The 15,223-nt window shown below is 56.2% G+C and overlaps 2 protein-coding genes across 6 annotated transcripts in view; one reads left to right on the top strand and one right to left on the bottom strand.

Moving 5' to 3' along the window:
• Positions 1-11,524, bottom strand: BLOC1S1 (biogenesis of lysosomal organelles complex 1 subunit 1). Its single transcript, XM_081084439.1, has 5 exons — positions 11,391-11,524; positions 3,482-3,708; positions 2,713-2,785; positions 523-655; positions 1-206 (listed from the first exon to the last, which is right to left on the bottom strand). Exons 2-5 carry the CDS (start codon positions 3,540-3,542, stop codon positions 96-98), a joined length of 378 nt encoding a protein of 125 aa, XP_080940565.1. The 5' UTR covers positions 3,543-3,708; positions 11,391-11,524; the 3' UTR covers positions 1-95.
• The window catches only part of ITGA7 (integrin subunit alpha 7), a gene marked incomplete at its 5' end in the record, with an annotated part of 20,771 nt that continues 16,872 nt past the window's right edge, over positions 11,325-15,223 (top strand). For 3 of the 5 annotated variants that reach the window (XM_081084437.1, XM_081084434.1, XM_081084435.1), the window contains one exon: positions 11,340-11,545. In XM_081084437.1, coding sequence (XP_080940563.1) covers positions 11,340-11,545 — 206 coding nt within the window. Of the gene's footprint in view, positions 11,546-15,223 lie in introns of all 5 variants that reach the window. The other 2 variants (XM_081084436.1, XM_081084438.1) reach the window with 1 other exon arrangement.

The raw sequence follows: 15,223 nt of genomic DNA on the forward strand, positions 1-15,223 counted from the left end.
TGAGGCTTGTGTTTTATTTGTGGCCTGCCAGCCTCCCTCCTGCCCCAAGGGGAGGTGGAGGGGGTAGGAGCGAGGCAGAGGGGGAGGGGGAGGGGCTAGGACGGGGCCGACTGCAGCTGTCCTTTGTAGACATACTCCAGGGCAGTGGCAATGGTGCGCATGTCCATCTCAATGCTCCGAGCCCAGTTCTCCACATCCCCGATTTCCTGGGAAGGGGAGAGGGTGGGGATCCTCAAATCAGGGTGAGTAGAGGGTGGCTCTAGTGGATGGATGGGGGCACTTCCCACCCATCCCCTACAAAGGGCTTTGCTTAGACCCACCAGCTCCCTTTACCTTTCGCTAGCTTCTCTGACACAGGGGCCATAGATGGGGTTTCTGAGGCAATAGATGGGGTTTCTGGGGCCATAGATGGGGTTTCTGGGGCCATCCCACCACTTCGTTAGCCCCAGGTCTGAGGTGACCCTACTGGAGGCAGCCAGTGGGGGCCCAGGATGCGATGTTGATGTCGGGAGTGTGGCCCACCTTGAGTGCCTGATTGAAGTTTTCCACCATCCCGATCCATTGGCCTGTCTGCTTGGCAAATTGGGCAGCCTGGACCTGTAGGGTCTTTACCTCATGGTCCAGCTTTCTCTGGTTCATGTAGGCCTGGGCCACACTAGAGGTTGGAGAAGGGAGGACATCGACCCACCCAACTGGTGAGAGTGGTCTCCAGGACTAACACCCCACTGCAAGAGTGGGAGGCCAGCCAGGGGTCAGGCTGGGGACAACCTCGTGACTGACCATACTGGGAAGTGACGCAACAAGACTAGTACATGCAAATGAACCCAGCTTCTTCCTCCCACTCCCAGGATTCTCAGGAGACCCTCGCTGGGAGCTGTGTAGAAACACACCATCTCCTACCCCGAAAAGAGTTCCTGAAGCTGCGTGGGGGAAGCAAGGCTAGCCTGGTAGGGGGATATCCCTGAGTAAAGAGCTGGGAAGAAAAAGGGGGAGATGGGGAAAGCTGGGAAAATCCAGTAGCAGGGACACATCTGGCAGCAACTGGAAGCCTAGGGATCTGTGCAAAAAGTTGGGAAGGAAACTTTGGCCGCTCCCTGAACCTGGGGTCGGATGGGAGAGCAACCCCCTCCCCAGGAACTCAGGGTCAAGAGAAGATCTCCCAGGGACTGCTTCTTGGCTCAGTCTCTCTCCCAACCCTTCTCCTCCCGCCCACACAAATGAACACACATGCACACGTTCTCCCTTCCTTCCGCTCTGCTCTATTTTCTTTTCTCCTCAATCAAGGTGCTGGCTGCCATTACCATGATTGCCATGAGGTTGGTATCCTCAATTCTCTGCCCGCCTCCACCCCCCCGACCCTCCTGCAATAATTGTGCAATCACTGTTCTCCCTTACTGGCTGGTGAATCTTCCACTACCCACCCCGAAGCTCTAGGTCAGCTGAGAGAGTCCACATCCGGTGCCCCCACCCACAGGAATCCGTGGGGGCTGGAGAGGGCAAGGGGCTGGGGGTGTGGCGAGAGGGGGAAGGACACCTGACAGGGGCCGAGATAAACGGGGCCTTTGTGTCCCTTCCCGGGGAATGAGGCGAGCCGTGGGCAGCAGCACAGAACCCTTTCTAATCTGGCTTTGGCTTAGCTGCCCTCTCAACTGAAAGTGGGGTGGCCCCTAGCAGAGTCAGAAGAGAGGAAGAAGCCCGGGCCAACGTCTCAGCAGAGCCAGGAGGCGCCAATGTATGCGTGTGGGGTAAGGCCCTGTCCCTGGGGACAGGTGGCCACAGTAGGGGGCAGTGTAGGACCTGAAACAGTAAGAGTAGGGGGCTCCCATGTTTCCAGATTCCTCTGGGAGTTTCTCAAATCTGCTTTTCCTGTTGATCTCCTGCTCTCCACTATTCATCTGAATGGAGGGAGGGCCTGGAGGGCAGGGCGGTCAGAGGCCCTGCCTGACCACAGCCTTTCTTGCCCTAATCTTCCCCAGAAATGAGTCATGAAGATGGCAGCCCCTGCCTGGCTCACTTGGGTGACTCAGTCTCTGGATTCACAACTATTTGCCCTGGGGTGGAAGGCATCATACATAACTGCCTCCTTTCTTCCAATAAACGGCCGACAACCATCATCTCTGCACCCTCCCGGGTCACTCCCGGTCAAGAGAATATTCTTTGCTCCTTCCCAAGTTTTTTCCACTTAGGACTGGAGCAGAGGGTAGTCCCTGGAGCCCGGTGGCACCGGGACAGACTTTCCAAAAAAGGCCCCGCCCCCGAGGCCCAGAAGGAAGGGCAGAGACAGCCGGGTTCTGCTGGGGCGCCTGGCAGGGGTCCTGCTCTCACCCTCACCCTCACCCTCACCAGCTGTGCCGTCTCTTTCCTGCCAGCTGCTCCCCGGCCGGCCAGAGGGTGGGCGGTGGAGAAGGCAGTCAGCCATGGCGAAGGAGGGCACCGCCCTCCCACCAAAGCGCCAGCTGGCCTGAGGGGTGCGAGGAGGTGGGCGGAGGGCATCAGGTGGTGGGCACCAGGGGGGGTCACTGTGAGGAGGGACAGAGCTGGCTGCTCGTCCCTGACGTGCTGAGGGTCAGAGCTGACTCAGCCTCTCCTGACCGTAAGCTGCGTGGGGGAGGGAAGGATGAGCAGCACATCCCTCCCTTCCAGGGCGGCTGCCCTCGGTCTTGCCTGCGCCTGAACGCGGGCGGGCAGCTGGTTGGGTGGGAGCGTTCATACCCCACATTGAGGTGGTCCACCAGAGCTTCTGTCAGGCAGGTCGCTGCAGAGATGGCCTCTCGCCTCCTCTTCTCTGCGGGGAGGAGGGGGAAGGGATCGGAGTGGCGACGAGGTGTTTCTCAGGGGGGGGCTGCTTGAAGGCCCCCCTACTCATGACTATTCTGCTAGTTGTGGGAACATGTCAACTGATCTCAGCGCCAGAGCTGCAAAGGACTTGGCCCAACAGAAACAGCTTTCATGTCCGAGGCGAGGAGCCCGGCGCCTGGAGAGGGGGAGCGTCTCGCCCGGGGACGTCAAGGTCCAGGGGTGCAGACTCCCCGCTTCCTTGGCCTCAGGGTCGGCAACTCCGGATCCCAAGCCCGGGTTCAGCAAACAGGCGCCCACACCTGCTTGGGCTGTTTCCGGCCCCGGAGAATCCCATCTGGGGCGGGTCCCCAACACCCTCCTCCCTCCTGGAGCCCCGCCCACTCCCGGGAGGAGCGGCCGCCGGGACCAATCGGCACAGCGCCCCCGGAGCAGGGGCGGGACTACGAGGCCGGCGGCCCAGCCGAGGGGCGTCTCCGAGAGGACACGGGTGCCGCTAAAGGGACTAGAGCCCGTTGGCACCGGACGGACTTTCCAAAGAAGCACCACCTCCCCCTCCTCCGACGCCCGTGCCCACGAGCCCGCGCCCTTCCCTGGATCTGGGCCATTACTCGAGGTTCAGGCTCGGGGCTGAGGCTAGGCCGCGGCGGGAGAGGACGCGCAGGCAGACAGGCTGTGGGCTCACCCTGCAGCTCCTTGCGTTCGTTCTGCTTGGCCTGGTGCTCCTTCAGCAGGCGGGACAGCATGGTCGCGTCGGGCTGGGGCGGGGAGGCTGGACGCGCCGGGCCCCGCAGACTCCGGAGCGGGACGCACGGCTCTGCGCAGAGGGGCCCGGGCCACGTGACCGCGCAGTCACGTGACGTCGGGCCCGCCCCCTTTTTGAGCCTAGGTTGGCAGGTAGTGAGATCTTGGCTGGGAAGAAAGGGAACAGTCAAGAGTTGGGGGCGGGTGAGCTCTTGTCTTTATGGCGAGTTCACTTTTTGGTGAATGTTGGAAGACGTTTTCTTTACCACTCACATTGCAGAGACAATTTTTAAAAATAAATATTTTTTTTTATTGATTTCAGAGAGGATGGGAGAGGGAGAGACAGGTAGAAACATCAATGCTGAGAATCATTGATCAGCTTCCTTCTGTACGCCCCCCACTGGAGATGGAGCCTGCAACCCCAGGCATGTGCCCTGATCAGGAATAGAACCCTGGCCTTCTGGTTCAAGGGTTGATGCTCAACCATTGAGCCACACTGGCCAGGTGCAGAGCCAATTTTTTCACCTGAGGATATTTTCCCATTGACTTTTAGAGAGAGTGGAAGAGAGAGGGAAAGACAGAGAGAAATGTCAATGTGAGAGAAACACATCGGTTGGTTGCCTCCTGCACGTGCCTGACCAGGGACTGGGCAGGGGAGGAGCCTGCAAGTAGGTACATGCCCCTGATGGGAATCGGACCCAGGACCCTTCAGTTCGTAGGCCAATGCTCTATCCACTGAGCAAAACCAGCTAGGGCCAGAGCCAGTTTTTAACATTTCTTTTGGATCTCAGGCTCCTGGTGTGTGTGGTGTGTGTGGAGGGGTGGGGTTGGGGGGGTGGGGTTGCAGGGGTGGTGGGGGGGTGGGGAGAGGTGGATGTTGCCAGGCTGTCCATCATGGTTTGCTTGTTGGCGGAGCAGAGGCTCCCTAGGCTCATTGAAATTCTTTTCCTTTCTTGCCTTGCCCTCCTGGCAGCTCTGGCCGGTTCTCAGTTGTTCTCAGCTCCTTCCCTCTAGGAGGGACAGCTTTCCTTTCTTTTCCAGCTCTCCCTCTTCTCACCACTGCTGCGGTCCCTCAGCGCGGGGTGATCATTGTAGAGAGGCAGTATTTTGGGCACCTCAAGTGGCCTCCTAGGGAGCTTTGCTAATTGTGGCTAAGTGCAGTAATGCGCAATGCCATCTCTGTGCTTCTGTGGTCAGGGAATGGGAACCCATTTCAGTCTTACCAGAAGAATAACTGCTGTTGTCACAGTAAAAGGTAAACGACATAATACCTCTCTGAACTAAGAAAAATGCTTCTGGGATAACTCCAACAAGAAAAATTATAAACATCATCAACATATTCTTGCTATGGCCACAGTCTCTCTTGGTGCACCGTGTACTGACATGCTGGGTGACTTTGGGCAAATTGCTTCTCCACTCTGGATTCGTGTTCTTTTTCCTTTGTGAAATAAGGGCTAAACATTAGAATCACATGGGGAAGTTTAAAAAAATTCCCTGACCCTAGACTAATTAAATCTCAGAGGAGTGGAGCCCAGACATAACTATTTTTTTAAAAAGTTGTTCAGGTGATTCTAAAATGCATCAAAGGATGAGAATCACTAGACTAAACCATATCTGAAGCCATTTCAAGCTTTGGCATTTTCTCATTTTGTGATTCAGTTACATAGTTGAAAACTGACTTTATCACATCTACTTGCAGGGGGTGGAGAAATGGGTGCTGACTGAATTAGAATAAAACGCCCTTTTTGAATTTTCTGAGGATGAGTTGAGGGTTACTTTCATTCATTCAGCTATTTGCAGAGTAGCATCTTACTTCCTGGGAGATGTGGGAACACCAAAAGATTAGGGAGTGAATTGGTTAAGTGGTAGCATAAAGAAGAACATTAAGTGTCAAAATAAAAATTCTGAATAAAAATGCTGGATACTGTGCGTGTGTCTGTGCTTATGTGTGTACTACTAGAGGCCTGGTGCACGAAATTCATGCACAGGTAGGGTTCCTAGGCCTGGCTGGCCATCAGGGATGATCTGTGGGGCGACCATCAGGGCAATCAGGGGGCACCCACTGGCACCTGCCTTGGCTGGTCTGGGGCCTGCGAGCTGGGGGCAGCTCCTACATTGAGCATCTGCCCCCTGATGGTCAGTGCACATCATAGCGAACAGTCATTCCACCCATTGTTTTGCTGTTTGGTCGATTTGCATATTAGGCTTTTATTATATAGGATAACTTCTTTTTCCAACATTTCCTGAGTACTTACCATGGGTCAAGCACTTTACATGTATTCATTAATTTAACCCCCAGAACTATCCTGTAAAGTATTATAATTATCACCCCCAGTTTGCAGATGAAGAATTCCAGCTACAGAGCAGTGAAATAGTGACAGAGCTCACAAGAAGTAGAGGTCGGCTACAAATCCAGGCTATTTGGTTCCAAAGCCTGAGTGGAACGACTGTGCTGCAGACACTGTGGGAGAGGCCCTGGGACGGGAGGCCCTGTTTGTTGCCACCAGGCCCTTCTAGCTCAGACCTCAGGTGAAGGGAATCCTGGCAGGGGAGGAGTGTTTGGGAAGAGGCTCCACTCCAGAGAACGGCTGATCAATAAAAGCGGGAAGAGTGAGAGCATCACAGGGCAGCCTCTCCCGGCCCTCCCCCCACCTCCACCCTGGCTCCTGCTTCTAACTGCAGTGAGCAAGCAAAATAGAGGCAGACGGGAACGTGCCTGGTGTCTCACTCCCAGAGCTGTGGAGCCTGGGAAAGAAGGGCAGGGGTTGGAAGAGGTACCAGAGAATGATGACTTGAGGGGCATGAAACAGAGGGCAGGGGCTAATGAGGGTTGTTGGTGTTGGGGGTTTCAATGGTCAGTCTGTGCATGTTAAGAATAGGCTGACACAGGGAGTGTGCCAGGCCCATCCTGTGTTACCCTCACCCCGCTTGGCACAACCGTCTGACATTTTCACAATCAGCAGAGAGATTGCCAGTACGCTGCAGACATAAGCCCCGCCCTCTTCTCCCGCATACTGGCAGTTCCTGTGCCCTAGAGCTGGACAGCAGACATGGGTCCCGTATCTGGGGCCTGCAGCTTATCTCTCCAGGATGGTCCTCCAGCTGCTCTTTTGCTGGGCCCTTCTTGCTGACTGTCCAACCACGTAGTTTCCGCTGCAGTTTAAGCTCAGCCCCACTTATATTTGGTAGCTATGGAGAAAAGTTGCACTGTAACCGGAGAATGAGTCTTGATATTTGAAATCTCTCTCTGCCCATCTCTCCTTACAATTTCCCACCCTGATTATTCTCCCTTAGGATGAGTGGATGTAACTCCATGCTCTTTTTCTCCACTCCTTTCCCTGCTCTTTTGAGGTCTCTTTCAGAGTTAGCTTTAATTAGCAAGCTCCAAGGTGGCTGACTGGGCTAAACTGTAGGGCCGGAAGCTGCTGGGTTGTTTGGGGTTGGTGAGGACTGTGGGAGGGCATGGTGTGAGTGGAGAAGCTTCTCAAACCGGGAAATCTGGCTGGGCTTCAAGAGGGGGCTGTTGGTGGTGTGGCCAAGTTCCAAATGTTGGCCTGAAGCCAGCGCTCAAAGAAAAGAGGCCCTCAAGTCCGTTTAAATGGCTCCCTGTGGGAATGACCTCCTAGTCCTTCTCCCCAAGATCCTCAAAGACCAGAGTGGCCATTTCTCCAGTGACTCCCCTCGATCACATTTCTATTCTTCCTCTCCCAGCCACTCCCATAGTTGAAGCGTTGGCCACAGCCAGAGCTCAGAGGCAGGCGGAGGATTCCGGTGCTGGAGAGGTGGCTGGGGTGAGAAAGGCACCACGTTGTGTGGTGAGGAGGAAAAGGCTGACCCTGGGACATATGGGCCCAGGCTCTGCTGCCAGATCAGGTGGAGGGAGTGTGTGTTCTGCAAGTTGAGGGCTGCAAAATAGGGATCCCGATGGAGGGGAAGAAAGCTGTGAGAGTAGAAAGGGGTTGGAGAAAGCCCCAGCTTCCACTCAGACAAGTCTTCGCTGAGCCTGGGCATTTATCAATTTTCAAACTTATTTTGAAATAGTTGTCCACTCAGAGGAAGTTGCAAAAATAGTACATGAAGTCCTGAGTACCCTTCCCCCAGTGGTGATGTCTTACATAGCTGTAGCACAATATCTAAACCAGGAGCTGACACAGCTACGATGCTATTAACTAGTCTACAGGCCTTATCCAATTGTCACCAGTGTTTTACATGCACTCATTTGTGTGTGTTTGTGTGTGTGTGCATGCGTGTAGACTACTTCGTCTTATGTAAAGTCTCAAATAACCACCACCAAAATCAAGATACAGAACTCTGCCCTAGCTGGTTTGGCTCAGTGGATAGAGTGTTGGCCTGCAGACCAAAGGGTCATGGGTTCAATTCCGGTCAAGGGCACGTACCTTGGTTGCAGGCTCCTCCCCAGCCCAGTCCCTGGTCCGGGCTTGTGCAGGAGGCAACCAATTGAGGTGTGTCTCTCACATGGATGTTTCTCTGACATGAATGTTTCTCTCTGTCTTTCCCTCTCTCTTCCACTCTCCTTAAAAATCAATGGAAAAATATCCTCAGGTGAGGATTAACAACAACAAAAAAGATGCAGAACTCACCTGGCCAGCGTGGCTCATGGTTGTGTCAACCTAAGAACCAAGAAGTCACGGTTCGATGGCTTGTGGGCTGGATCCCCAATGTGGGCCATGCAGGAGGCAGCCAACTAATGATTCTCATCATTGATGTTTCTATCTTTCTCACCCTCTCCCTTCCTCTCTGAAATAAATAAAAGTATATTTTAAAAAAAGATACAGAACTCTTCATCACTACAAAAGAACTTCCTATGCTATTCTTTTATATGCCCCCCTCCCCATCCCTGTCCCTGGGAAATCACTAATCTGTTCTTCATCTCTTATAGTTTTATTATTTTGAGAATGTTATATGAGTGGAATCATATAGTATCAGCACTGGTTTTAATTTAATGAATTCCCAAACTCTTTTTTTAAATAATTTTTTTGTTGTTCTTGTGATCAGAGCTTTTTAAAAAATATTTTTATTGATTTCAGAGAGGAAGGGAGAGGGAGAGAGAGATAGAAACATCAATGATGAGAGAGAATCATTGATTGGCTGCCTCCTGCACGCCCCCTACTGGGGATCTAGCCTGCAATGCAGGCATATGCCCTTGACTGGAATCAAACCCGAGATCCCTTCAGTCCACAGGCTGATGCTCTATCCACTGAGCCAAGTGGGCTGGGGAGAATTCCCAAACTCTTGACTCAAATACAGGAAGTTCTCTGGCAGGTTGCTTATTCTAATGTTCAGCTTCCTCCATTCTCAGGACCCCTCAAGCGTCTTCATCCCCCCCTTCACCTACAGTGTTCCCATGATATTGCTTTCCACTCCAGCAATCTGGTCTCACTTCTCTTTTAGAGAAAAATCTACGTGTCTAACCGTACGAGGCTGCGCCGGAGCTCCCGCCTGCTCCCGCCAACCCTTGCCCCACTATTTATAGGCAGGCTAATTTGGGCAGCCTTTCTCTCCTTCCTCCTGTAGCAGTGAGGTGACTTCTCAAATATTTGGGCAGAGGAGTTCAGAAGCAGATTTTTGGCATCTGATTTCAGCCTTGGGTTTAGCAGGAGCCAGAGGAGGGGAGCCGGAGGGAGGCAGAAGCTGTAGGTGCAGAAAGGAGGCAGCTGGGGTTCTAACCGCATTCCGAGGCCGGCTGTGGGTCTGGGCTGAGTCGGGAGGGGAGTCCCGGGTCCTAATCTGATGTTACTATCCTGCATCCTCACGTCAGCTCTTCCCTACTGTCTGTGGCTCTGAAGTGCATAAGTAATGGAGAGAGCATTTCTGGGGGCTGATAACAGCAGGGCCCTGTGTCAGCCCGCTGGCAGCACTTGTGCAGAGATTGCCTCGTCCCCTGGGGGAGAGGGCCATGCGTGTCGTGTTGTAAAAAACGGAGGCCCAAAGGGGGATAGTAATTCACGCAGGCAGAGAATTGTGTCAGGGCCAGCAGAGTAAGGGCCTACCTGTTTGTTTGCTTGGTGAGAAGCACCCTCTTGGACAAAGAAGTAAGAGAGACAAAGTGAGCGTGTGAAGGGGAACTAGGTAGGTCACATTGGGGCTTTTAAGAAAGGGAGGGAGAAGACAGGATCTCAAGAATATGACAGTGTTTGAGGGGCAGAGAAAACATTAGAGACATTGAGAAATCGTCTGTGAAAGATTCCGAGAAGGGGGACAAACATAGAGTTTCGAACGAGACAAAACCAGAGAGAGAGAGAGAGAGCGAGAGAGAGAGCGAGCAGTGGACAGATGGATATGCACAAGACCAACACCCCATAAGAAAGACAACTAGGAAGAGGAGGGAAGGTGGGAACAAGTGAGGTTCTAGTTGTGCGAAATTATTCCCTATCTCTCCTCCTGGCTCCATTTCTGGGTTGGAGTTATAAATAGCAGAGTTGGAAAATGTCCCCCCTCCCTTTGCTTCTGCCTCAGCATTGGGGGGAAGGGAGAGGAAGAGGGACAGGCCTGCTGGTAGGTCCCTGGGAAGCCACACCCAGCTCCTGCCTGGGCCAGCCAGGACTCCGCCCTCCCATCCTCTCCCCAGTGGTGGTGGGAAATGCCCAGTCCTAGGAAGGGCCTGGGAACTGCAGACATCCTTCCCATCTCCCTGCCTCTTGGGCCCCATCTCTCATCCTTGCCTTTGTTCCTCTTCCTTTATCATCGTCAGTCTTTTCTCTTGTTTTCTCCCATCTCTTATTTTTTAAAAAATATATTTTTATTGATTTCAAAGAGGAAGGGAGAGGGAGGGAGAGAGAGAGAAACATCAATGATGAGAGAGAATCATTGATTGGCTGCCTCCTGAACGTTCCCCTCTCCCCCCTCTGGGGATCACGCCCACACTGGGGATCGAGCCCACCACCCGGGCATGTGCCCTGACAGGAATCGATCTGTGACCTCCAGGTTCATAGGTCGACGCTCAACCGCGGAGCCACGCCGGCCGGGCCCATCCCTCATTGATCAAACTCTTGCCCTTCTTTCTCCCTCTCTTTCCTCTTGTTGTTTCTTTCTTCCCGCCTCCGTTGCTCCCTTCCCCAGGCCTGCTGAGTTTCTCTCTCTTGCCCTGGATGTTGTGTCACTGCCGGGCCTCGGGGAGCGGGGTGGGAAGAGGGGGGAGCGGGGTGGGAAGAGGGGGGAGCGGGGTGACTGGAACAGCACGAGAGGTGCCTCATGCAGCCAAGGCGAGAGGGGAGCACCGAGGGACCACAGGGGCCGGCTGGAGACCGCTGTCCTTTCATCGCCTCTCTTTCCGTTTGCCCCTCTCTCCCCGCCTTCGCATCTCCTACCCTCTTTCCTCTTTTTCGGTCCCGTTCTGTCTGTACTCCTCCCTCGCGCCCGCTCGCCATTCCGGGGCGCCGCCTCCACCCCTCGCGGGCTCGGCAGGAGAGAGGGCAGGAGAGAGTGAGGGCGCTGGGGCGGGGCTGGGGGGTGGGGGGTGCAGCGAGGCCAGGTCCCACCCTCGGGCCAGGTCCGGCTCGGGGCGGGCGCCTGGGCATCCTTCCGCGACGCGCGGCCTCCACCTGCAGCGGCGCGAGGGGCGGGCCGAGGGCGGGGCGGGGCGGCGCCCGGGGCGGAGGCGGGAGCCCCGTGGACGCCCGGCCGCGGCTGCCGCAGTTGCGGGGCGGCGTGGGGCGGCGGAGCGGTGGAAGCTGTGCGGAGACCCGCGGGACTCGGGACCAGGGGCCGCCTGGGACACCTGGGTCTGGGGCGCGAGCGAGTTTCCTTGCGCTCTCGGGGAGCGCGCGAGGGGTGTCCCCATGGCGGGGACTCCGGGCCGCGATCCTCGGGGCCCCGCGGGGATTTGTTACCTTCTGGGCACCCTGCTCGCCGGATTGCTCTCCCCCGGGGCCGTCGCCTTCAATCTGGATGTGATGGGCGCGCTGCGCAAGGAGGGCGAGCCGGGGAGCCTCTTCGGCTTCTCGGTGGCCCTGCACCGGCAGCTACAGCCCCGGCCCCAGAGCTGGTGAGTCACCGCGCCGCCCGCGGTCCCCGTGCCGAGCCCCGGACCCCCGCTCCTGCTTCATCGCTCGGTCTTCGAACCCCGCCGAGACTCGGCTGCCCCCAGCTCTCCTGCACCCGGGCTGGAGGCCGCGCCTCGGCGGCCTCGGGTCTGCAGGGCTGCCCTCAGCCCCAGGCGCGGGCTCTTGCGTTGGGGGTGCGCTGGCGAGCAAGGTTCTGGGCTGGGCAGGGACCGTCTCCGTTTGCCCCCACCCGTTTGCATCCTAAGGGGCATGGCTCCCCTCCTTCTTCAGAGGCTCGAATCCCCTGAGGGAGGGGACTGAGCATGTTGTCTCTTCTTAGCACAGGAAAAGGGGGAGAGGACAGAGAGGCCAAAGGTGCCATGGGAGGGGTGGAGGGGAGACTCCAGAAGCAACTTCCTGCAGGGCATTGCCGTAGGATGGAACCAGGGATGGAACCAGGGCATTGCCATGGGATGGAACCAGGGATGGAACCAGGGCATTGCCGTAGGTTGGAACCAGGGATGGAACCAGGGCATTGCCGTAGGATGGAACCAGGGATGGAACCAGGGCATTGCCATGGGATGGAACCAGGGATGGAACCAGGGCATTGCCGTAGGTTGGAACCAGGAATGGAACCAGGGCATTGCCATAGGATGGAACCAGGGCATTGCCATAGGATGGAACCAGGGCATTGCCATAGGATGGAACCAGGGCATTGCCGTAGGTTGGAACCAGGGATGGAACCAGGGCATTGCCATGGGATGGAACCAGGGCATTGCCATAGGATGGAACCAGGGCATTGCCGTAGGTTGGAACCAGGGATGGAACCAGGGCATTGCCATGGGATGGAACCAGGGCATTGCCATAGGATGGAACCAGGGCATTGCCGTAGGTTGGAACCAGGGATGGAACCAGGGCATTGCCGTAGGTTGGAACCAGGGATGGAACCAGGGCATTGCCATGGGATGGAACCAGGGCATTGCCATGGGATGGAACCAGGGCAGCGGGGCACTGGGAGGCCAGGGGAGACCTGCCACTCCTGTGGCGAGACCTGGGGAAGCTGGGAGAGGACGGCAGGGTCTGGCAGCCTGCTCCAGGCGCCTCAGTGATAGAGGGGTAGAAAACAGAGCCCCCAAAGTTGTAGCAGCAGCAGTAGCAGGAGAGAGAGAGAGAGAGAGGGGTCCAGGAAGGATGCTGGCCAGGCTGTTGCCCTTCCTCCCCCTCAGGACATTTCCAGCCCAGGCATCTCAGCAGCGGTGGGGGGGGGGGGGGAGGCAGGGAGGAGTGAGGGGCAGGGGGCGATTCTGGTTGCTTTCTAATCAGTTCAGGACCCACGGAGGAAGGACACTTGTGTATGAGGCCTGTGACTGCCATGCTTCCTGTACTGTTCGCTCCAGCTACATGTATGATTTTAAAAAGAGGGATGGGGAGGGGCAGAGAGCTTCCCACCCCTTCCTGCCGGGGCTTTTCTAGGCCAGCCTGAGCCACACTAAGTGTCCATTACTGGGATCGATGCCCTCCACAGGGACTGTCTTCTCCCCCCAACCATTGGCCTGGGGGCGGAGGGTAGGGACAAGAGCTCATTTCGGTTTTCCTGTGCTGGGAGGAGGGGCCAGCTCTGATCTTTCTTCTTCCGTTATCCCGTCATCAGGGAGCAGGGTCAGTGCCCCCCGCTCCCCGCCCCAAAAAAGTTTGGGAGAGATAGAAAGCAACTGATTTCACCTCTTCTTCAGCCTTCTGTCTGCTTCCTCCCTCATCTGTCTTCCTCCCTCCTTCTCCCATCTGCCAGAGTTCCAGAGCTGGAGGCCTTTTTAGGACATGCTGAACTCTCCGAGCTATTTCCAGACAAATTCTAGGTTATTTTTAATAGCTTGGTCTCTTGTCATTTCCCCCTCATCTCTAAAGGTGGCCCCTGACTCTGTCTCCCAGAGTCCAGCGGAGGGCATTCCCACAGGGGCCTGACTGCCTAACGGGCATTTTGCTCCAGCAGGGGGCGCTCTGCTGCCTGTTGGCCCATGAGAGACCAAGTACCTTGCTCATCCCTAGCTTTTGAGTCCCAGCTCTCCTTTCCCAGCACGTAAAAAAGCTTAGAACAGTGCAGGACTGTTCCAATAGGATAATTCCTTTATAGGGACCCACAGCGTTAGAGAATAGCGTTAGCACCTTACAGCAAGCCCAGATCCAAAGGCTTGGCCAGCCTTCAGGCCCAGCACCCTCTGCAGAGGGCCACCCAGACTGAGAGTCAGAGAGGGCTGGGCTTGGGTGAGAGCCTGGGGCTGTGGAGAACCAAGGGGTGCAGTGGTCATGGGCTTCTCGTTCACCCCCCGCTAAGCTCAGATCCCAGGGAGTCCCGCTGCCCCAGCTGCCGATGTGCCTTTGCTTTTCTCTCTGTAGTGGCTGCAGCTGTGGCTACTGTTCTGCCCAGAGGCCCGAGGTATCTGGGGATCGTGGGAGGAAGCCAGGAAGGAGTGTGCGGCTGGGGCAGAGGTGGAGGGACCAGAGGCTGTGTGTGGGAACTCTTGTTCCAGGAGGATGGGCTGGCCTGTTCGCCAAGGGTGGGGCTGGGTGGATTCATGTGCTTGACTCCTCTTCTCCCAGTAGTCCCCCTCCCCTCCGCCCTCCTCTCTCTTCCTGACCTCCAGAGGAGAGGTGAACACTGAACACTGACTTAGCTCCTCCCGGTGCTTAGCTGTGCGCTGACTGTCTGAGGTACCGGCCTCCTAGGGGGCAAGTGCAGAGATGAGCAAGACACCTCTCAGAGGTGGCTGCCTCTGTGTGGGAGATGAGTCAGGATTCCTGCAGACTTGTCTGAAGGTTGGCCATGCCACTCAGTTGCTTTTTTTTTTTGCTCAGGGGTCCTCTTCCCTCCCTTTCCTCCTCTTCCCTTTCTGGAGGGTTCCCTGTTCGGGCGCGGGCCTGTCCCTGAGTGTGGTGGGAAGGGCGTGGTGTTGGAGTTGGGCCCACGTGCATCTGAGTCCCCCCAGCACACTACCGAACGTCTCTGCGCGAGTGTCTTCCTCTAACACCCAGAAAAGGACCCTCACGTGGGTTGTGGAGGAGATTAAATGAGATAATGCATGTGACTTGCCCAGCCCTGGCACCTAGGTAGAGAGCGATACATGCTAGTTCCTCATGTCCCTGGCATGTAGCCTAGAGCCTGACCCAGAGTAGGTGCCGAATAAATATGATTTCCTTGTCTCACCAGTGCCTGACGCAGGGCTTGGCAGATAGGTTTTCAAAAAATAGTTGTTAACAAATGCCGAATGCATGCCATGCTCTCTTCCCTACTGCTACTCCACCCCCCTCCCCCCCCCCCTTCTGCCTCTTGACACTGGCTCTGACACGGGATGACAGCTGGGCAGAGCCCAGGAGGAGCTGTGGGAAGGGAGATGGCTCTGTGCCCTCCCCTCCCCCTGCACCCTCAGAAATGGCACAGTGCCCCACAGATGCCTGCCTGCGGCGCTGCCCCCCACAGCTTTGGGCCTCCCCCCGGGAAGGGGGATGGAGGGCAACAGCGTGGGAGAGAGGCCTCCAGGTTTGCCCTGCTGCCACTTTCCAGTCTCTCCTGCTTCGAAAAGAGGATCCTTGTCCAGCTGGGTGACAGTCACCTCATCCCCAGCTCCCCCCCCCCCCCCCCCCCGTTTACTCCTGGCCTGGGGATTCAGCCCCAAGGGACCCAG

This window comes from Myotis nattereri, assembly GCF_964212035.1.
Source record: "Myotis nattereri genome assembly, chromosome: 2".
NCBI lineage: Eukaryota > Metazoa > Chordata > Mammalia > Chiroptera > Vespertilionidae > Myotis > Myotis nattereri.